The sequence below is a fragment of the Lynx rufus genome, unplaced genomic scaffold, assembly GCF_022079265.1.
Source record: "Lynx rufus isolate CCGP_SWC_20201006 ecotype Redwood Valley unplaced genomic scaffold, mLynRuf1.p SCAF_9, whole genome shotgun sequence".
Lineage (NCBI taxonomy): Eukaryota > Metazoa > Chordata > Mammalia > Carnivora > Felidae > Lynx > Lynx rufus.
The window spans coordinates 75849548-75873138 of record NW_025814897.1 but is presented as its reverse complement, the minus strand read 5'-3'; the positions used below and the strand labels follow the sequence as shown (position 1 = coordinate 75873138).

Below are 23591 nucleotides of genomic sequence, written 5' to 3'. Positions count from 1 at the left end.
TTTTTAAAAAGATGCCATTTTAGCAGTGAGTGATCAGAAGGACCAGTGGGACATGTATTGTGGAAAGGATGTTCCAGACTTATTATGGAGGCTGCAAAGGGCATGATGAGGTGGAAGATGCTTCCAAGGAACTAAGAGACGGGATGTGGTCAAAGAGAAGGCTAGCCTGGACCAAGATGGAGTCAGAGGTGGGCAAAGAGGGAATCCCTCAGAGCTTGGCGGGCCCATTAAGGGGCTTAAGGTTCATTTCATGCAGGTCAGGAAAGTACAGAAGGGCTTTAAGTATGGACTGACATGATTTCATATGTGTTTTTAAAAAACCGTCCTGAACATAGATGAAGAATGGATTGAAGACTGATCTAGTTCTATCTCAGGCAAGAGTGGAAGCAGGATAATCAGTTGGCATTAGTTAGGAATTACGGTGGCCTGGACTAGGCGAGTGCAGTGAGGGTGAAAAGAGATCAGGGGCTAAAAGGAGAATCAACAGGTTGTAGGAATTGATTAAATGGGGGAGGGCAGGGAGTCAGAGGAACGTATTGTTCAGTAAAGAAATCAGCCACAGACCATATGTGGATTCATTTATGAAAAAGTAGAGGTACATTTATTAATAAATATTCTAAAGAATATATAGTCAGAGCTGGTAAGTCAATTTTGGGTGTAAGAGAGAGAGAAAATCCCAAATGACAACAGTTTACAAAAATATACACATTCTTTTTCTATATACACATACGGGGCTGGAATGGTGGCTCCAAGTTCATCAGCATCTCAGACCTTCTGGAACTTTCTCTGTTTTCCTCAATACACGGCTCCCATTTTGGGGTCTCTGATATTGTGATTTATAATAAGAAATTTGTATTTGGTTGTCGCCCCTGTTTCTGGCACAGAGCTCCTAAAATCCTTGCGATTTTGTAAGTGATTATTAGGATGGTAAAGTCATGTTAATGAGGTGAATTCTGGAAAGCACCTAAGGATGAGGGCTGGTTGCCCATGGAGCCAACCATGTGATTACAGGTTTGGAACTTTCAGTGCCACCCCCGCCTGGGGAGGGGTGAAAGGCTGGAGATTGACTTCAATTCCCAATGGCCAATGATTTAATCAGTTCTGTTTACCTAATGAAGCCTCCATAAAACCCCAAAGGATGGGGTTTGGAGAGCTAGTGGGTTGGTGGACATGTGGAGATTTGGGGAGAGTGGTGAACACAGAGGGAGCACCCCCAATGACTTTGCCCTATGCATCTCCTCCACCTGTCTGTCCCACCTGAGTTCTATCCCTTTGTAATAAACCAGTAATCTAGTAAGTAAACTGGTCTCTTGAGTTCTGTGAGCCCCTCTAGCAAATTAATGGAAGCCAAGGAAGGGACTGTGGGAACCTCCACCTTTTGGCCAGTCGATCAGCGGCACAGCTAACAACCGGGTCTGGCAGCTGGTATCTGAAGTGGGCATAGTCTCGTGGGACTGAGTCCTTTACCTGCGGGATCTGACGCTGTCTCTGGGTAGAGAATGCCAGAATTGAGTTGTACTGTAGGACAACCAGCTGGCATCACAGATTGCTTGGTTTGGGGAAAAACTCCATATAGTGGAGGGTCCCGGCGGGCTGCTCTGGCTGTGGCTATCAAACAGTAGAAGGGAGAAAAGAGAAGGAGAAGGGCCCGTCCTTTCCTCAGAAGAAGAGTCCCTGTAGTTTTACGTGCTAATTCCACTTTGTTGCCGTGAGCCACAACTCCGTCACAGAAATGAACAGAACTGCAAGGGAGGGAAGTGTAATCTAACTCCTGGGAGCTTCTATGACAGAAGATGAAGGGGAGATTCGATATTGTGGGCAACTCTCATTCTCTGCTCTGTGCACCCAGCTGTCGACAGTGCCTCTGTTGGGGAAGCAGGTGGTAAGCAGTGATGGAAGGACATTTCACATTTCCCCTTATGGTCAGGCTTTGCTTCATTTGTCTACTTTGGGAACGCATGCATGCATTATTTGTGTACTTTTTTTTTTTTTTTAAGCCAAAGAAGGATTGGAGAAGGAGAAGAAGCTTGTGCCAGGACTGGGTAGAGTAGAAGGCACCACCAAAGGAGATGGAAGGGAGGCAGCCGTAGAGGTGGGAGGAAAACCAGGAAAATATGTTGTCGTAGAGGCAAAGACATTTCAAGAAGTAGGGGCATGTCTTTGTACCCAAAATTTCTAAAACAGCAATAAAGATGAAAGTAGAAGCTGCTTGACTAGATAGAAATCACCGGGGACCCTGGGAGGATCAGTTTTGCTTGAGACATGGGGATGTAAGCCAAAAGGAAGAGAACTGAATAACAGATGCCCTGGAAACAGAGAAAGTGATCTAGGAGGTGAACTTTCTCAGGGGTTGTGTACCTTGGGGTAGACTCAGGGATAGACGCTGAATAGGGCAAGTAGCAAAGGTGCATTGGGGAATCTGGGTTTCCTGCAGAGGGGGAGTGGGGAGAAAGAAGTGGGTTTTGATAAAGGGGAACAGAGGAGAGACAGGCACAGGGCTTTAAATTCTAGGGGCGCCTGGGTGGCGCAGTCGGTTAAGCGTCCGACTTCAGCCAGGTCACGATCTCGCGGTCCGGGAGTTCGAGCCCCGCGTCGGGCTCTGGGATGATGGCTCAGAGCCTGGAGCCTGTTTCCGATTCTGTGTCTCCCTCTCTCTCTGCCCCTCCCCCGTTCATGCTCTGTCTCTCTCTGTCCCAAAAATAAATAAAACGTTGAAAAAAAAATTCTAGTCCAGAGATGGGGACCGTAGAGGCCAAGCTGGCACTCTCGTACTCAAGGCCAAGTTACAGGTAGACAGAGTAATAACATCTAAATACATCTTACTGTTTCCTGGGTACTAGTCTACAAATCATACATTTATTTCCTAACTTACTCATCATAACAACCCTAGATGGTCGGTTTTGTTGAATAAATTGTTTCACGTTTACAGATAGTGAAACCAAGGTACAACGTGTTAAGAAACTTGCTGGAGGTCACACAACTAGCAAGTGGCAAAGCAGAGCTTCAAATCTAAGCAATCCTGCCCCCGGAGGCCATGCTCCTAATCATTACTAGTCTATACCACCTCCAATAGTTAGCTACTTTATGGTAGATGGCACACAGTTATTCCAGACATGACTGGATCACAAGAGGAAGGGCAGTATTAGGAAAATAACGGAAGAACCCCCTCCCCCACTCGGTGTCTGTCCTCTTGTGCCTCAAACTTGCTATTTGGTCTGAATTACACCCACAAGTCATTTGCTGAGCATGTGCTGTGTGCTAGGCATGCTACTGAAATTGGTTAAGGCACTGCCCATAAAACCTCTGCTAAGCATACTTGTGTTGCCTGACCGAGAAGAGTAGCAAGACTTCTTTGATCTTGAACTAACTTTTAAGGTAAAATGTATCATCAGAGAGGCAATATGATCTATGAGAAGACAGAGATCTTGGCTCACGTCTTATCTTTGCCATTTATTGCCGCCTGTATCTTGGCTAAGTCTGCCATGTATTCCTGTACCTTGGCTAAGACACTCAAGTGTTTAGTGTTTCCATAATTAAAACGGCAGAATATTGGCAGGGGCCAAGGAGAACGAGAAAGGAAACAAAGATCAGCTTGCTGAATTGGCTCTAAATGACCATGTTTTGATCTACCAGTTAACGTTGAATAAGATCACACATTTATGTTGAAATAAGAAAAGAAATGAATACAGACCAACAAGTCACCAAGCAGCTCACAGAGGGTGTGGAGGTCTGTGATCAAATGCCATGTTTCTTTAGCAGAAAAGAAACTGAAGCTGGAGTTCTCTGGCATGGTTTTCATGCTCTGTAGGTAGAATATTGCATACTAACAATTGTTTTATACTTTCTTACCATTTGGCACCATCAACCTCCCTCATATGTTAAGCTTCTCGTTGGGAAAAAGGAGGTTTTCCTCTTAAACTCTTTCCAGTTTTTGCTTGGTAGTGCATCTATAATAGCCCTCCTGCCACTTAGAGCTTCCCCAAGGGCCATCACTCATTTCTTGGCTCACCAACATTTAAGACACTCGGACTCCTCTTCTCAGTAAGATCCTGCCACCTCTCCATGGGCACTGATGAAGGAGTAAATGTGGACCAAGCCATGCTCCCCTTACTGCTGTGTCCCTAGGTTCTACACCCCCCCTACGCATGCTTTCTGAAGGGCAGAATCACTAAAGGGGGAAGGCTTCCAGCTGAACAGCAAACACGATGCTCCCTTAATCCTTGAAAAAAGCAGGTGTACTAGTTAGGAGTGTTTTGGATGCAAATCTCACTAACAGTGGCTTAAATGGTAGGAGCATTTATTATGTCCTTTCATAAGAAAATCAGATGTAGGGCATCCTAGAGTTGAGTCAACATTATCATCGAGGCCCATTTTCTGTTCATCCTTCATCCTCTACTCAACCTTCCTCGGCATGTGGGCTTTTGAGGTGCTTTTTTTAATTGAAAAATAGTCGAAGTATTAGTTTCAGGTGTACAACATAGTGATTCACCAGTTGTACACGTTATGCTACGCTCAGCACGGTTAAGTGTAGTTACCATCTGTCGCCATACCAAAGTTACTACAATATTGACCATATGCCCATAGCTGGCTCATTTCATCCCTACGACTCATTTATTTTAGAACTTATTTTATAACTGGAAATTTGTACCTTTTAATCCCCTTCCCTATTTCACACATCCCCCACCTACCTCCCCTCTGACAACCACTAGCTTGTTCTCTTTGATTTTACTTCTCTTTTGTTGTTGTCTGTTTTGTTTTTTAAGTTCCACATATAAGTGAAATCATGTGCTATTTGCATTTCTCTGACTGACTTAATGCACTTAGCATAATTCTCTCTGGGTCTATCCATGTTGTCGTGAATGGCACGAACCCATTCCTTTTATGTCTGAGTAATACTCCATTGTGTATATATACCACATCTTCTTTATCCATTCATCCATCGATGGACATTTGGGCTGCTTCCATATTTGGCTATTGTAAATAATGCAACAATAAATATAGGGATATATCTGAATTAGTGTTTTCATCTGCTTCAGGAAAATGTCCAGAAGTAGAATTGCTGGATCATATGGTATTTCACCTTTTAGTTTTTTGAAGAACCTCTATACTGTTTCTCACAGTGGCTATACTAATTTACATTTCCACCAAGAGTGTACAAGCGTTCCTTTTTCTGCATCCTTAGCAACACTTGTTATTTCTCATCTTTTTGGTACTAGCCATTCTGACGGGTGTGAGGTGATAACTCATGGTTTTGGCATGCATTTCTGTGAAATTAGTGATGTCGAACATCTTTTCAGGTATCTGTTGGCCATCTGTATGTCTTCTTTGGACAAATGTCTGTTCAGGTCCTCTGCCCATTTTTTAATTGGATTATTTGTGGGATTTGTGTGTGTGTGTGTGTGTGTGCGCGCGCGTGTGTGTGTGTGTTCAGTTGTGTAAATTCTTTTTTTTTTTTTTCAACGTTTATTTATTTTTTTTGGGACAGAGAGAGACAGAGCATGAATGGGGGAGGGGCAGAGAGAGAGGGAGACACAGAATCGGAAACAGGCTCCAGGCTCTGAGCCATCAGCCCAGAGCCTGACGCGGGGCTCGAACTCCCGGACCTCGAGATCGTGACCTGGCTGAAGTCGGACGCTTAACAGACTGCGCCACCCAGGCGCCCCTGTGTAAATTCTTTATATACTTTGGATACTAACCCTTTATCAGATGTATCATTTGCAAGTATTTTCTCCCATTCAGTAGATTGCTTTTTTTGTTTTGTTGATGGTTTCCTTCACCGTGCAGAAACTTTTTTATTTTGGCGTGGTCCCAGTTGTTTAATTATGCATGTTTCCCTTGCCTCAGGAGATATATCTGGAAAATGTTGCTATGGTCAATTCTAAGAGATTATTGCCTGTATTTTATTTTAGGAATTTTATTGTTCTGAGTCTTACATTTGGTTTTTAAATCCATGTTGAGTCTACTTTTGGATATGGTGTAAGAAAGTGGTCCAGTTTCATTCTTTTGCATTTGTTGAAGAGACTGTCTTTTCCCTATTGTATATTATTTTTTTAATTAATTAATTAATTAATTAAATAATTAATATATATAGAGAGAAAGCAGAGAAGGGGCAGAGAGAGAGGGAGAGAAAGAGAATTACAAGCAGGCTCTGCACTGTCAGCATGGAGCCGACACGGGGCTTGAACTCACCAACTGGGAAATGTGAGATCATGACCTGAGCTGAAATCAAGAGTCAGATGCTTAGCTGACTGAGCCACCCAGGCTGTTGTATATTCTTATCCCCTTTGTCACAGATTAGCTGACCGTATAAGTGTGGGTTTAAATTTTTTTTTATGGTGGCAAAATGGCTGTTGCAGTTCTAAGCATCACTTCACATGACAGCATTCATAATAGAAAGTAAGAGGGACAATGGCAAAGGGAACTTTTTTTCACACACGAATCTCTTTTACCTTGGAGGAAAATCCTTCCCAGAAGCCTCCAGCCGACATCTGACGTCTCATTGGACAGAACTGGACCCTTGTGCATCATAGGCAAAGCAGCTGTCAGTTTGGCTTTGGCCAATTATGATCAATTTCTGTGTTTGGGGACATTGTTGCCTGAAGAAAATTGGAACTCTGTTAGTCAAAAAGGGTAGGAGAAGGATTGGGCAGACAACCACCAGGGTCTTCTGCAGCAGCTAAGAACTTAAGTCCTTCTTTCTGTTCCTAACTTTGCCCTTCAACTCTACCTCATCATTGCATTTGGTCTCTCTTCAAAAAACTTCCCTCTTCACACACTAATCAGAAAGCTTTCCATTGACTTTTTGGAAAACTCCTTACCCCTAGGGAAAAGTCTTACGTCAGTTCTAGCCTTTTCTCCTTCTGTTTTACATGACCATCCCTTCCCTCAACCCTGAAGGAGGTAAAGAGGCATTTGTATGACAAATGGGGCAGGTGGGGTGCTCCAGGTCTAGGAAAGAGAACTTTGATGCTCTCATTTTTCTCAAGTCCAGGAAGAATCTTTTCAAATCTAAACTTTATAAGTGGGAGTTCACCTCTTCATTCTCGCAATTGTTCTGTTAAGAAATGTTGAATCAAATACTGTCACGCACACACACTTGTCTCCTAATGACAGACACGACCTCTCAGAGGCAGTCCAGTAGAAACCTGAATTCTAATGCCTCTGGGGGTCAGGCAGGTGACAGAAGTCAGTGCAGAGGGCTAAGGTGGGGACCCTGGTGAGTCGCAGAATGTGGACCACACTGAACAGGTTAAGCCCTGTTTGCTCTAGCTGATTGTTTCCATGTGGGAATGTAGGTCAGCTTGCCTGGTTTTTAAGAGAAGCTGGAAATCTAGAATTTAAGTGCATGTTCCTAATTAAAAAAAAAAAACTGGTGAGGACACATATCTGTGGGTGATTGCAGGATTTTAAGCCACTGGGTTTGGAGTGGCTACGTCTTTACCTAGAATTGTCTACGTCTCTACCTAGAAGTCTCTATGACATCGCGTATACAGGACCGTGGACACTTCCTCTCCTTTCCCCCAGCTTCTTTAAAATGGTCCCTTTTATGCCCGCCTGGCAAAGAAAGAGGCTCATGGCTGAGTTGTACGTGTCTGAGTAATGACACTCTCAGCCTTTTGTTATCGAAACGGACTTGGAGATTTTTGTTTCTTTCCATTATGTCATAATATATCACCACTAGTATTTCTTTTGATGCGCAGTTTTTTTCTGGACTTAGCCAAAAGGAGCCCCTTGAAGCTGGCTCTGGTGTCCCTTAGATACGTCTCCAACGGTTCTTGAGCACCGGGCTTACCTTGTAATTTTTCTGCGCCATGCCTGAAATCAGCCACTTCTCCAAGAAGCTCAGGTTTATTTTTTCTTAGTGGAGGATGGTATTTAGAAATCAAGATCTGGCTGCTAAGTGTGCTTAGTTGTACGATAATATCAGTGTTTCTGTGCCCTTTCCTTAGAGAGTTTTGGCAAGAAAGGCAAGCCAGCCGGACGGAGGATTGGCATTTCCTGGGCTTTGCTGCCCCCTCGTGGCCACTGTGAAGGGTAATAAGCCACCCATAACCGCAGCGTGCAATGAATGCAGGAGCTGGGAGAGGTCAGCTGTCCCAGGCACATTCTAATTCCTCAGTACCAAGGGGAGGCCACAGTCTGTTTCTGTCCTGCTTCCTGGGCTAGTGGTGATGAGCCACACTAGGAAACCACTGAGCTAGTCTAATCCTTCCATTAGACAAATGAGAAAACCATGGCCCTGAGAGTAGGTGGGACATCTCTAAGGCAGACAGCCAGCGTAGGAGCCAAAGACTCAGGTCTCTCCACCCCGATACTCTTTCCACTGTGTCCTGCCTGAAGCAATCCTGCCAGGCAAGCTAAACCCTGGACTCACCTGCCAACCAGGGTGGGGATCCCTCTGCTGCTACCGTGTCAGGTGGCCCTCCAGCTTTCGCTTGGACTCCCATGAGGATGGTGCACCCACTGTCTTAAAAAGCAGCCTCTTCCCTCTTTGTGACAGTAGGAAGTCTCCACTTGTCCGGAGCCCCGCACGCCTCTCTGCATCCTCCCCTTTTGCACCCAGTTCCAGGCTCTGAGGCCCCACAGCTCCAGCCTCCGACACTGCAGAGATCGCAAGGCCAGAAAAGGCCGAGCCCGGAGGACAAGGAAAATGGAGGAAGTGCTTCACGGCATTGGCGCGGTCTGCACACATCACCCCGCTGGCTCCTGCAAGACACGTGTGGTTAGTCCCCTTTCACTCAAGGGGGGCTGAGGCCTTGGGAAGTGGCATTCACCCGTCCAGGTTCCCACATCCGTCAGTGTCAAAGGTGTAGGAAAACCGCGCCCTCGATTTACGGATTCAGGAACCAACTTCTGAGAATTCAAACCAGGAGCCAGCGGTGGGACCAGGGTCAAAACCTTCCTCTGTTCATTGTCAAGAGCCGCATTCTGGCTTCCCTGCAGCGCTCACTGAATGTGGTGGCCAGGCGGGCCGCCTGGAGTAGTGTTTACTTCCTCAAAACCTCATTTTGCAGTATAACGCTCACAGAAAAGAAGGTCACAAAAAACAAAGACACACAGCCCAGTGAACTCTCACAAAGCAACTGCCTGTGGGATCACCATCCAAGTCAAGAAGTAGGATGATGCCAGCAGCCCCGAGGCCCTTTACCCCTGCCGACCCCTGCCCCTGCTCTCTGTATGGTTTTACCATCTACACACGCACCCACCCCTGAATGGTAGTGTGCACTTTATATAAACTGAATCATACTTTTGGCATCCTTCTGCGTCTGGCTGCTTTCACTCAACATTCACTCAACATTTATCTACAAATATTTTCACTGCTGTGTGACACAGACCTATCGCGATTTTATTTGTCTTCTATTGCCAGTGGACGTGTGTGGATTGTTCCCATGGTTTGTGATGATAAATATTAGAACTGCTATTAACAATTGTGTGTATATTTCTTTATACGTAAATATGTGTGCATTTCTGTTCGGCATATAACTATATCGATCAGTGAGAGTTGCCATCATGAAGTACCACAAACTGGCTGAAAGCAACGGAAATGTATTCTCTTCTATTTTGGAAAGCTGAAAGTCCAAAACTAAGGTGTCAGCAGGGTCAAGTTCCCTTTGAGACGCCAGGTAGAATCTTGCCTCCATCAGTCCTTAGTGCTCCTCGCCTCACAGCTACACCACTCCTGTCTCTGCCTCCATTTCCACATGGCATTCTTCCCTCGTATCTTTACACGATCTTCTTACGAGGACGCCAGTCATACTGCCTTAAGGGCTCACCCTACTCCAGTATGACCTCATCTTAATTAATCACATCTACAAAGACGCTAGTTCTAAATAAGGTCACATTTGGAGGTTCTGGGGGTGAGGACTTCAACATATCCTTTCATGGGGCACAATTCAATCCATAATAGCAAGTAAGAGTGGAATTGCTGCATTGGCTCATCCGATTCTGAGAAAGGACGGAAGTGTAGATAGCTGAATTGTCCTGTGGTGTCAGGAAGCACAACTGAGGGTAGGGCTGGGACCAAGGTGAGGTAAGTGAGCTGTCCGGGGTACAGAGTTTAAGGCAGACTCACTCTCAAGGGTATGCGCTCGCTCTGTCATCCTCGAGCAGCCCTGAGGGAAGGAGGAGACAGATGTGACAAGGAAGAGGGAAAGCCAATAAAGAGCTCCTTAACTGCCACTGTGGGCAATTGGGACTCAGTCCCATTGGGAGCTTCAAAACAGCCCTGGAGACCGTGCCTCCCACTTATCCCACAGAAGGATGGGAATGCTGGGTGTTCTTCCACCAACTCCTATACCTTGTTGGTTGCAGGTTGTTCCACAGGGCATTAAATCTCCCGTGGGCTGCTCTGCACTTGGGCTGAAGAAGCTTCAGTGGCACTGGAGAAGGGTCTCAGACAGGGGAGCGGGGACACTTGGGGGCTTGTGGCGGGATGCTGTCAGCACGCCAGTTGTCCACTGCAGGCTCGGATGAACTCAGGGGTATGGATTGAGGCATCAGCAGTGTCTGCTACAGCTCATGTCTTGCAATGTTCTCACAAAGAGAACAACGTTGTCGCAAGAGAACGTTGCAATGTTCTCTTGCATGTCTCACTCGGTGCATCAAGCCTATTCTGTTGCTGACAGTCCAAGGTCATTGCTCGTCACAATCTCTAAAGAGAACACTTCCGGTGGGAGAGTTAGTGGAACATGCTAACATAACAGCTGGTCCTTGGGCCATCACTGATACTCAGCATCTCTTTTCTCAGTCCTGCTTTCTGTGTTACCCTCAGCCAGCGCTTCCTTCCTGAAGGGTCTGAGCAACTAACTTGGCTTTGCTGGGCTATGCTGGCTGCAAATGCCCATTCACAGTTATCACCAGGCAGGGACATACTTGCCCCTGCTCCCATTATGCAGCTCTAGCTCTTCGTGATAATCAGGGTTACCCTGTCAGCACAGTACCTCCAGTCACTTAGCACCGGGGGTCCCAAGTGGTCCGGTAGCAGAAGTAGTTTTAAATACAGTGGTAGAAGAGAACTATCCCTCCTCCCACCTTCCCGTCTGCCCACACACACCAGGGACAGGCACCTCTAATTTTGCAGAGCCTAAAGTTGTAGGACAGGAAGCAAAAAATTCCCTAAGCGGGTTGCTGGAGGGGGCCACTCCCACTTCCACTCCTCATTCCCCAAACTCATGTATTCTATTTTTAAAATTTTTAATGTTTATTATTTTGAGGGAGAGAGAGAGAGTGTGAGCAGGGGAGGAGCAGAGAGAGGGGGAGACACAGAATCTGAAGCAGGCTCCAGGCTCTGAGTTGTCAGCACAGGGCCCATCGCGGGACTCAAACTCGTGAGCGGTGAGATCATGACCTGAGCCGAAGTCGGACGCTTAACCGACTTAACCTGAGCCACCCAGGCGCCCTACCCACCCCCCCCCCCCCCACCAAACTCATGTATTGGGTGCCAGCAACAGATAATGGACAATGGTTGCAAATGTACTGTTTCCTGGAAAGCAATGCTCTAACACAGAATGCCTTTCCCAAGCTGGTGTCCTAACTGAGTCTTTAAGAGGATAGTTCAACCTCCAGCTTTACAGTAGGGATCAGTAGATCCTACTGTCATGAGTCCTTGGTCAAGTTCCCTTCTCCATGAAATAGATCCTTTGGTCTGAGATGTTGTTCACAATTCCAAGTAGGAAAGCAAGCATGCGTTGGGCTTATTTGGGGAACGTCTATTCTATCTTCTTGAACTATTGTCAGCTTTATAGTCAGTCTTGATATCTGGTAGAGAGATCTCTGTTTTCTTCTTCATTGGCTACGCTTCACCATTTGCATTTCAAAATACATTTAAAATCATCTTGTCAATTCTGTAAGACTGTGTTGAGCTTTTGAGTGGGATCTCATCAAACTATAGTCCATTTTGGAAAAACTGACCTCTTTACATTAACTCTTCTAATCCGCACACATAATACGTATCTCCACATTTCTTTGGGTCTTCCTCCATTTCTCCCAACAATGTTTTATATATTTCTGTAGAGAAGTCTTTCACATCTTACATTCTTTTCCAAGGTATCAGATATTTTTGATGCTCTGACACTGGTACCTTTTCAGTTTTTAAACTCTGGCTGCATATAGATGTTGCTTTAAAAAAATTTTTTTTCAAGTAGGCTCTACCCTCAATGTGGGGCTTGAACTCACAACCCCAAGATCAAGTCACCTGTTCTACTAACTGAGCCAGCCAGGCACCCCTGTTCAGTTGATTTTTGTGTACTGACTTTGTATCCAGCAAATGTAGCCAACTCATTATTTCTAATAATCTGTGAATTCTTTCAGATTATCTAACTGCATAGTGTCATCTGTGAACAAAAAGGGTAATTTTTTCCTTTCTATTCCTTTTGCTTCACTCCGCTGATTACGGTCTCTACTGTGATATTAAGTGGTGACAGGCACTTGATCTGCCTCCTACACAGGAAAACATTTGACATTTTATAATTAAATACGATTTCTGGGGTGCCTGGCTAGCTCAGTGGGTGGAGCATGTGACTCTCAATCTTGGGGTTGTGAGTGCGAGCCCCATGTTGGGAGTACGGATTACTTAAAAATTAAACGATGCTGTCTATAGTTCCTGCTTTTTTTTTTTTAATTAAAATTTTTTTTTTATATATATGAAATTTATTGACAAATTGGTTTCCATACAACACCCAGTGCTCATCCCAAAAGGTGCCCTCCTCAATACCCATCACCCACCCTCCCCTCCCTCCCACCCCCCATCAACCCTCAGTTTGTTCTCAGTTTTTAAGAGTCTCTTATGCTTTGGCTCTCTCCCACTCTAACCTCTTTTTTTTTTTTCCTTCCCTTCCCCCATGGGTTCCTGTTAAGTTTCTCAGGATCCACATAAGAGTGAAACCATATGGTATCTGTCTTTCTCTGTATGGCTTATTTCACTTAGCATAACACTCTCCAGTTCCATCCACGTTGCTACAAAAGGCCATATTTCATTTTTTCTCATTGCCACATAGTATTCCATTGTGTATATAAACCACAATTTCTTTATCCATTCATCAGTTGATGGACATTTAGGCTCTTTCCATAATTTGGCTATTGTTGACAGTGCTGCTATGAACATTGGGGTACAAGTGCCCCTATGCATCAGTACTCCTGTATCCCCTGGATAATATAGTTCCTGCTTTTGAATATTCCTTGTAAATATTTAAGACGTGCTGATGGCAGCCTGGTGAGAAACTCCGAATCAGATGACCCAGCCACGCCACATCCAGATTCCTGCTTCACACAAACTGAGAGATGTTCGTTGCCTGAGGCTGCTAAATTCTGAGGGTGATTTGTTACGCAGCAATAAGTAACAGGCGCGGAAGGGATGTGTAAACCTCCCCCTCAAAGTCCAACCTAAGAGACTAGCATCATGTGGCACAAAGGGCGGGGGTTTTAGAACCAGACACACCGAGAACTCCATTTCTACAATACGGTAAGTCCCGTAACGTTACTCAGCCTCAGGTGTCTCCCTGTGAAACAGAGTCAAGAGCGCCCACCTCTTGGAGGTGCTATGACTGTGCGTGATGAAGTGAAGTTCTCGGTACGGCATCCAGCACACAGGAAAGACTTCAATGCACAGCTCTGTTCCTTCTTCCTTTTTGAAGTCCTCCAGCTAATCACGTCCTTTATATATGCCGACCCCATTTCCTAGAGAACATCAGAAACGATTGTGTAGCCACGGGTAGAATATCTGATGTGGAAACGCTTAGAAACCAGGATATCTAGTTGCCAGGCCACTGTGCCAGCTCCCCTTCGTTTTTTTGGACCGGCATTTAAAACTGCCTCTGCTAAACATCTGGATTCTCTCTCCCTGGCTGGGCCACTGCGGTGCATTATAGGAGCTGTGCCTTAGGAGTTGGACACCTCACATCGCTAGCAGTTGAGCTAGCTGTGTAGAATCGGGTTCAGAGCAAAACCAAAGGCCTCACTTCAAGCCTTTAAAATTTTTGTTGTTGCCGTTAAACGTGAATGCTAAGGCGTGATATCATCTCCCACCGCCTGTGCTCTGCAATGCACGCCAGCTGCTGCGTGGAATGGGGCCCTTCAGAGGCGGCCCAGAGAGGCAGGATTTGGATTTGGAAGATGAGGCTGAAACTCCCAACTCCCACACCTCTTAGCCGACAGGATCCTTGGCAAGTTGTTTTCTCTGAGCCTGTTTTTTTTTTTTTTTCATTTGTAAAATGGAAGAATATTTACCTCCTCGGGGTCATTTTGCAGGTTATATTGGGGCGCTTGGGAAAGCAAGTTGACCATTAATAGGTTCTCAATACATTAAAAAAAAAATCTTTCTTGTGCCAAGGAGTTGACCGGGGGTCCAGCTGGAGAATGATATAGCTTGCTGCTCGAGGTGTGGTGTAGGGCCCACAGCACCGGCACTGCCTAGAAGGAGGTTAGAAATTAAGAACCTGGCCCCACTCTGGTCCCACCAAATCAGAATCTTCATTTCCACAAGATCCTCCATGATTCATAAAGGTGGAGAGGAGTCTGGAGTTTTACATTTCCAAAAAGCGCCACACAAGTAGTCACTTAGATGAGAAACTGAGAAGAGGTAGGGTGTTGATGACAGAGCGGCAAAGATAGGTTTGCAAGTGTTTTGGGCTCTCCCTGTTTGCTGTACCCAAGGAAGAATGGCTTCCTGTTGGAATGAAATTGAACTCTGACAAGGACTTGCTCCAGCACAGAAAAGCCAAACCACGAATCTGAATAAATAAGCATCAATTTTATTGAATCATGAATAATTTAAGACTGGTACAATCATCAGCTTTATTCTCTATGACGTGGGGCATGATCTCCAGTAGATCATTGGCAAATCCAAAAACCTCATGACAAATGAAAATTAAATAGGGAGGGAGGGAGGGAAGGAGGAAGGAAACATACCGTACACAAAATACTCAATTCCTAGTTTTCTCTTTAAAAATGGCTAGAAAAAATTCATCAAAATGCAGCACTTTAATCAATTATTTACAATTTCTATGTTACAATGAAAAAATGTACATCTTATAGGACATATTTCATAAACTGCTCCACTGGAAACTAGATTAAAACAGCAAACCTTCCATTTAATATCCACAAAGTTGGATTATTTTTTCCTTTTGAAGTAGATTCGCCACGATCAAATTTGAATACACAGAATTTTGAAGTTGAAGCATCAACAGTAAAATAAAAAATGTCCCCAAGACACAACAAAGGTCTAGGTAAGTCTCGTTCCTTGTCCCACCCCTACCCCACCCCCAAATTTAAATTAAAAGATATTCCCCTCTCATTTATGGCCTGTATAATTCTTGGCAGTTTGGGAAGAAGACTTTTGGCTTCCATTGGTAACTCAACATAAATGTTGCATAGAATTTCATACATTTCAAGATTAGCCTAACTGTAGAAAAAGGCAAAATGGAAGCATTTTGGACAGAGCCCTAAATGAGTACAAAGTCACTTTGTCAAAGGTGAGTGACACTAAAGTAAAATATGGCCAAAAGAAGAATTGTGCATATCAGACAACCCTGCTTCCCGAAACTTTAGGAAGGACACGGAGTTGTGAATCACACAAGGGCTACGCTACTTGAAACCACCAGTCACTAGTCAGGCAGCACCAGGGACAGAGATCTTGGTTCTGAGCCTGGACCCAGTGGGAGGGAAGTCTGTAGGAGAGGGGAGAAGAGAAAGAGAAGGTATCACTAAAAAAGAAAAAAAAAAAAAAGTTAAAAAGTTTCAAACAATATTGACAGGTGTCTACTCACAAGGTGACTGGGAAAACTGCCCCCAAGGAGAAGTCCATTTTACCTCCTCCCAAATTCACAGTATGAGCGTGTAAGGTCATCGTTGGGAAACAGATTGAGAAGGACCACTCTTCAGGTTTACCAGAAGGCTCAGGGTGTGGCCCGTGGTCACAGGCTAAATTCATGGTTTCAAATTTTTATGGAAAAAAAAAAAAACAACAACAACAGAACAAGACACACACACCTAGATGGCTAATGAAGGCTGCGCACAAGAGAGTCTGAGTTTACGGTGAATAAAGCAAGGTCGGCACGGAGAGGTTTTCCGTTCACCAGCTAGTGGGACACATTCTCCTTTTCCTTTAAGGAGGAAGACAATGGTGTCGTCCAATATCATGTGAGCAGTTTCAGGTCAAGTTCTTGTGATAAGAAAATGAAAGTGTATAGAGATGGACCTTCAGAAATAGGAATGGGAAAGATGGAATAAAAACCCTGATCATTAACAGAGACACCCCCACTGGGGTCCAATAAAGATTCTTTTCATAAAGCAGAAACAAACAACTTAAAGATTTACCACTCTCTGTAAAGAAAATACCAGTATGTTGAAGATGCATACTAGCAGGGTATGTATCAGCAATGTCATGTGAACTTGTAGGAACTTTTGCCTTTTCCTGCACAAGACAGATCATTGTCCAGTCCGAGTGTTAGCTGGAGACTGAGAAGAACCTAAAAAAAAAAAAAAAAATGCATCTTTTCTTTTTTTTTTTTTTCCTTCTTTTTCTCATGGTCACACATCCACACAAATGAGTCTTTTGGATGAGAAAAGTCACAGCAACTTGAGTCCTCCAAATGGGTAGATGACTTTTTAGCCCTGTTTGCTGATGGGGAAAACAAAAAATGGACCCCAGGCAGGCACAACACTTGTAAATGAACACGGTTAGTACAAAACCAGTAAGGCATCGCTTTGGGAAGGTCAGCACCGAAGAGGTCAGGCAAGACTCGTCCGGACAGAGGCCGGGGCTTCTGGAAAGGAGCGGCCGCTGGCCCCTTGCTGAGTTGCGTCACGTTGGTTCTGAGGAAAGTGCAAGTCTTTTGCGAGGTGACCTCAGCACCCCCACCTGAGGCTGGGGCTGGCACGCCTGAGGTGTCAATGTGCGTTCTGAAGCCTCAAGGACGAGAAGGAAAGGCAAGGTCCCGGCTCACCCACGCGTGGAGGATGGGGTCCTGGTCCACCAGGAAGGACACAACCACCCCCCGGCCACAGCAGGAGGCAGCAAGGTGTAAAACCGTGAGGATGGACAACTGAAAAACCAGAACTCAGCAGGACCAAACCGAAACTCAACTCCTGCGGTTCTTTCTTTCACCAAAGGACTGATTCTGACCAAAGGGGGGGCTGGGGTTGGGGGGTGGGGGGAAATCTTCAAAATCAAAGAGTCAGAAAGGGGGAAACTCAACCTCACTGGCAAAGGGGTAACCAGTTCTCCAAAATAGACCAATTCTCACTGTACACAGTGTTTGCAGAAAGAAAAACCTGATTCATTTCTAGAGAAGGAGGAAGTAGACACGTGCTGTCTGCGTCGCGGCCACATCGGCTCGCGCTCGCTCCGCTCACGCGTAGGGATCGACTGGAGGCTGACGGATCTGAAAGGTGTGGTTGAACTGGAACAGGCAAAATACCTCTCGGGTAAGGAGAGCACCATTTAAAAAAGCAAAACAAAACAGCAAGCGCGCTTTGCTTTTCCCTAAGGTTTCCCTGTGTTGTAGCTCTGTAGTGCCCTAGTTAACACAGTTCTCTTCCGGGGTCGGCGGGGTCGAAGGTGGGGAGGCAGATGCGGGGGTGCTGGCGACACCACCCGGTTGCGGTTTCTGGGCTGAGTGGAAGCTAGGGAGTCCACATTTCCAGCTTGGTTCCGGCCTCTTCTGCCCTGGGCAGCTCCTTGGCAGGATGCTGTTTGGTTTCAGAGCTTCTAGTGGGTTCTTGGTTTCCTTTTTTTTTTTTTTTTTTTCTTTTATAATCTTTTCATTTCAACGGTGACGATCCTTTCCCGAGAAGTGTCTTCAGTGTCTTAGGGAGGTCACAGCAACAAGGCAAACGATAATTAAAATAAACGGAAGATAGTGCAGTTCTCACTGTGGAAGGAAGCGGTCCCAAGGCGGCCGGCCCGGGAGGCCTGCACCCGGGGCCAAGGCTGGAGGATGAGGGGTCTGGGTATCCCTGCAGCTCTCACGCTGCGGCCGGGGGGGCTGGCTCAGGAGGGCATGTTCAGGATGGTGCAGGGGACGCAGGTGGAGCAGGGCAAGGACGGGGGGGGGGGGGGGGGAGGTGGGCGGGCTCCATGGCTGGCCCCTGTCACAGAGTAGACTCTAGGGACGAGTCCAGGATATCATCGTGATGGCTGTTGCTGTTGGAGTCGCTGTCATAGCTCTGGGGGCTGGAGTAGTTGGCCGCCTCCTGCAGCCTCATCAGCATGTTCATCTGGGGAGAGAGGGAGAGCATGAGCAGCTTTCAGTCTGGCAGCTGCCCACCTCTGGCCTTTTCCAAGCTCACGCTACCCCCTCCACACTCGCTCCGGGTTGCCGCCCATAGTGGGGGCTGTGGACACAGGTGTGGGCTATGGGCCAGGCTTCCAGGGTTCAAATCCTGTCTTTACCACTTACTAGTTGCATAAGCATGGGTAAGTTACTTAACCTTTTGGTGCCTTAGTTTCTTCACTGGCCACAGGCGAACGATAATCGTACCTGTCCCACAACGTTATGGTGTGGATTGAGTTCACATATGTAGAGCACAGAAAACAAAATAGGAAGTCGTCTATGAATACAGGATTTATTTTTTATTTGGAAGGGACACACTTTACTCAAACATGGGCCTCAAACTGGATAAAGATGCCAGTCCAGCGTCCCTGCTGCTGACATATGACGCACACGGCTCCCCATTCAGGGAGCATCCAGCCCACGGGTGCATCTGCTCCTGTCAAGGCCGCCACGGGACAGAAAGGTCAGCACCGGTTACAAGCAGAGCCACGAGGCACACAGAAACCTGGATTCCAAGTCAGAGAACTCCGAACAATTACCTAAGATACCTGAGCCACCAGTTCCTCATCGATAGAGTGGAGAGAACAAAAGCGCCTGTATCTCAGAGGGTTGAAATAGGGAACAAGATGACGTGATGTGCATCAGACCCTCAGAATAGGGCCTGGCGCCTGGTTAAGTGCTCAATAAACGAGATCTGCAAGTGCCATCCTTTGCCTTAAAGAGCTTGAAGGGTGTTCCTCCAACCTTCCCTGGTCTATACTCTATTGGTCATTTGTTTAGGAGTGAAGGGGGGAATTGGGAACTTACTTGCAACCGTCAATTGGGTATTTTATGTTCTATGTAGCAAGTAAGTTAGAAAGTAGGGTCTCTCTGAGCTAAGGCCAGGACGTGATGCAGCTGGGCAGGAAATCCAGCTGCTTCCTCGCCAGCTGGCCCTCAGGATGCTGTGCGGCGTCCTAGGGTGAGCCAGGGCACGGGAACACCATCTGCTGGTGCCTACCCGCAAAGCCGAGAGGGGGGAAGAGATGGAGCTGAGGCACCATGGACGATCCTTTGCGGCCGTGATTCCTCACTCATCAACCCACCCTCGGACCCCCGGCACTTACAGCAGGTGTTCTGGAGCAAAAACCAGTCAGTCCTGTTCTCTTGGAGGTCTCAGTCTCATGAGGGAGACAGACCAGGACACAAGAGAGCTATTCTAACAGAGATCTCTGGCGCTGGGCGGGGAGAAACAGCAACTATAAAGTGGGGGGAACGGAGCTGGCACAACTCCCTTCTGAGGGCCCGGGGTTGGAGGGAGATTTCTGGGTAACTGTTCCAAGAGCTCCAGGTTTTACCTAAATCCCCTCAGGTTTAATCAGGGACACAAATATTCCTGGGTAAGAAAAGAGGGTCTGGGGATGAGGGAGCCATTCTTTCCTCTAGATATCTCCTAAGTTCTCTTCTATTCCAGAGGGAAGATCTCATGAGCCTGCAGCCACAAAAACCTCGCCATGACTCTGGCTTTCAGCCATCGTTAATGTTAGAAACGGCTTCTTCAAGCCGAATCCTTTCTTCTGCAACACTGTTGTTTGTCAACGCTGTAAATGAGGTCGTGCACATAACAAATAATAACACCATTTAGAACAGAGATCCTGTTTAAAAAGTCTCCACAGGACCACAGCTCCTTGCTGCCAGTCGGGAGGATGGCAGACAAGCCAAAGCAGCTATTGTTATTTTTATCTAGCAAATCAGTTAGTCATCAGGCATAGAACAACACGTTAGCTGCCTTTTAATCCTGCTGCATCCCTTATGAATATGTTCTTTCATTAAGTAATGCAAGTAATATTCTCTGCTGTGTTTTTCCTTTTGCCTTAGCTGCCAAGGTAGCTCAAGGGTAAACTGAAGGCATGATAATGGTCATTTAAGTATGGGAGGCTCTGGGATATGTGCTTCCACCTTCTTTTATGGAGCTTTTGATTTATTAGATGTAATTTCGCAGTAGGACTATGTACAGGTCTCATAGGCAGGGAACATTGTAATTATAGTGTTATCGTCTCTGGTCCAGGTTCTTCTCAAAGGACCTTTATTTGCTTTAGCAGTGGTGGGGGTAAATAAGAAACTCAGGCAGTGTTAAAGGCTTAACTCATATCACTGGCCTTGGGACCCGTATTCAGGCCTCCCTGTCCTTTGCGAGTCCTTCCTGCCCTCAAACCTCTCCCTGCCTGTGCTCCTGATCAGTTGGCTTGGGCTTCTGCTCCTTAGGAATCTCCCCGCCTCTGCCCCGTTACTAGGGGGAGAGATAAATGGAGGACAGTACTTGATAAAGGTGGCACTCAAATCAGAAGGCAAAGAGTGGTACGGGGATGTTTGCGGGGAGGGGGATCAAATTCTTAACCTTTTACCTTATACCAGAACACATTTCAGAGGGTTAAAGGACAGTGAAAAACTGACACCATGGAAGAAAATATTGGCAAAAATGTGACTAATCTTGGGATGGGTCTGGCCTTCCAAAGCAAGACCCGGGCTCGGTCATGTCTGTATTCCCAGCATGCCTTGCATGATGACGGATACACAGTAAGTGCTCTGGGAGCGGAGGACTCACCAGCGGGTCTCCTTCAGCGTCACTGGGGGGCACCTGCTTGCTCGCAGACCCTTCCCGAGGTATGGAGTAGCCATCAAAGCCGACGTCCTCAGGCCGGAGCTGCAGCAGGGGAGGCCACTCGTGTTGCTGTGGGCTGGCTGCCCAGGGGTAGGTCTCCATCACCCACTTGGCAGGATCCTCCCAGGGGGCCCGCCTTCCGTAGAGCTGAAAACAGGCAAAGAAGGAATAGTCTGGGTGTGGCTGGAGACCTCTTCTGCAGGCCTGGTGTGGCAGTCATCTGAAAAACTCCTCAAGCCCAGCGTTATGCTTTCCCTGATGGCACAATTCCACTTCCAGAATTCTACCTTAAGGAGGTCACCCGAAGCACACACAGCTCGATGTATGTACTAAGACTGAAGGCAACATGACTTGGGGGGGAGGATGAGGGTCAAAGGCGCCAACTTTGGAGTTTGGCTGACCTGGGTTCACCTCTTAGCTCTGCCACTGCCTCACCGTGTCACCCTAAGCTTTAAGCTTTGCTGACCTAATCTGAAAAGTAGCCACCTGGGGTGGGGGAATGACCACCATGTAATTTGAAGCGTTTGCCAATTTCTGTGGTATAAATAGACCTACTACGGCCAATTTCAAACTACCAGTATGGTATCACTGAACCTCGAGTTGGAAGGAGGTGTTGACCATCAGCTCACACAGGCCGGTTCTAGTATCCCATTCGGTACATCCCTCTGCAAAGATGACCTCCCACACAGATCGAGTGCTGGGCATCAACACCACAGGAGGGGTCGCAAACAGCCCTGGTTTGAGAAAACCCCATTTCCTGAAGCAGGTCGGACTCTCCGAGGCCCTCTATAGCAGCACTGGTCAATTTCCAAACAGCAGACTGTTAACAGAGGTTACACATGGGCGTTGGAATTTTAAATCTTTCTCTCATGTATCCTTCCAAACTAACAACTAATTTGCTCTTAAAACAGAAAACTACATGAGCAATTCAAGGCCTTTTCTTAAGCCTTAAATACTGATACAACTATTTTAGTGACTTTCAAAAATATTTATTTATTTGTTTGTTTATTTCTTTATTTAGGGAGAGTGAGTGGGTGTGGGTGTCAGCAAGCATGCGAGCAGGGGAGGGGCAGAGAGGGAGGGGCAGAGAATCCCAAGCAGGCCTTGTGCTGTCAGTGCCGAGCCTGACGTGGGGTCGTGACCTGAGCTGAAATCGCATGTTGGACGCTTAACAGGCTGAGCCGCCCAGGCAGGCGCCCCCTCCAGTGACTTCTACAAGCAATGTCAAGAGACACATATACTCTTTCAAGGACAGAAGCCCAGGCTGCAGCACCTCCCAAGGCCGGGCTCTGAATGTGGCACGGCTAGGTGTCATCTCCATCCTTTCTCTGTAATGCTGGCACCGCGGCCACATCTCATAGGTTATGGTGTGCCAGCGGCGCTTTACGAACATCTTGTTTAACTACCATGTGGTTCCCAGGAACGACCCTACGACTCGAGTCTCCCAGATGACGGGACAGGCCCAGAGAGGAAAGACAGCAGAACTGGAGTCCAAGTCTGTCCGTGTCCACGCAGCACTGAGTCTAAGGAGATGGGGTAGATGTGCTCGCCCAGCGTGGTGCTGGCTGTGGCTCTGGAAGACGCCCCCTTCTCCAGGGGACCACGGGTACAAAGACCGAAGACTCCTGAACCACAATGGCACAGGGGGCACCGGAGTGAAACTTCACCCAGCCCCCAGCCTGTCTGCTCCCTCTGCTCTCCCAGTGGAGAGGGGAGAGAGGACTGGCTAACAGAACAGAGCTGAGCTCTGACAAAACCACATCTACACAAGTCATAGGTTGCCCTGGCTGGAAGGAACTGGGGTCACCTAGCCTCATTGACCGGATGGGGAAGTCGGGGCCTAGACAGAAGCACCAGCTGTGGAAGGTTATGGAGCGGAGCTGGATCAGACCTAGGACCTCAGTTTCCTTGTCTGGGCCTTTCCCCTCTCCAGCCCTCCTGAATGACTCCATTCTGAACCCCTCGGTATCAGCGAGAGCCACGTGACTCAGCCAAACCCGGAGCAGAGAGATGCAGACCAGACTGTCCACCAGACAAGGACGTGTCAACTTGGCTGACTCACCATTGCCTAAGGCACCTGTGACCTTTACGTATGATTTGCCGGGAAGCCGCCCGCCCTGCGTGCAGGGCAGATGTGCTTACCCATCTCTCCCCGTCAGCCACTGGCTCCTTCTGCACTCAGCACACACATACACAGCCTCCTATGACCTCACTGCTTTCTCAGACGCTAGCACCCCTCCCGTCTAGCGCTCTGACCCTGTCTGTCACTCAACCTTCCTTAACCCTGGGGCAATGGTGAGTCTCGGGCCTGAGCATTCAGTCTGGTGTTCTAAAGGCAACTCATAGTCTGAGTGAGAAGGGATCACTTGAAGGAAAGTGTGTGTGTACACGTGCGCGCATGCCGGGGAGGGAGGGAACACACCCGCATGTGGGGGGTATTCAGAACTGAAGAAGGTTGGTCTCGATTAGAAACATTCCTGCAATGTTTAGAAGCTTCCCCCTCCAAAGGGAGGATTGGACCAGCTTTCCCAAGCCAGACCTCCTGGGTGAGGCTGAACCAGACCCTTACTTCTGGAGCCGGTCTGGAGGAGGAGAGGCTCTGGGCTGCAGAGCAACAGAGGCCGGGATGTGGAGCTCATCAAGCCCTTAGACATAATATGGCCCAGTGGTTTTTCAAATAT

General features: G+C 47.0%; 1 protein-coding gene across 3 annotated transcripts in view; it reads right to left on the bottom strand.

Moving 5' to 3' along the window:
- Positions 1 to 15260: 15260 nt before the first annotated feature.
- NAV2 (neuron navigator 2) overlaps positions 15261 to 23591 on the bottom strand; it is a 399317-nt gene continuing 390986 nt past the window's right edge. For all 3 annotated transcript variants that reach the window (XM_047071097.1, XM_047071099.1, XM_047071098.1), the window contains 2 exons: positions 20854 to 21057; positions 15261 to 18213 (listed from right to left, as the gene is read on the bottom strand). In XM_047071097.1, coding sequence (XP_046927053.1) covers positions 18088 to 18213; positions 20854 to 21057 — 330 coding nt within the window. In that variant the 3' untranslated portion in view covers positions 15261 to 18087. The remainder of the gene's footprint in view (positions 18214 to 20853; positions 21058 to 23591) is intronic.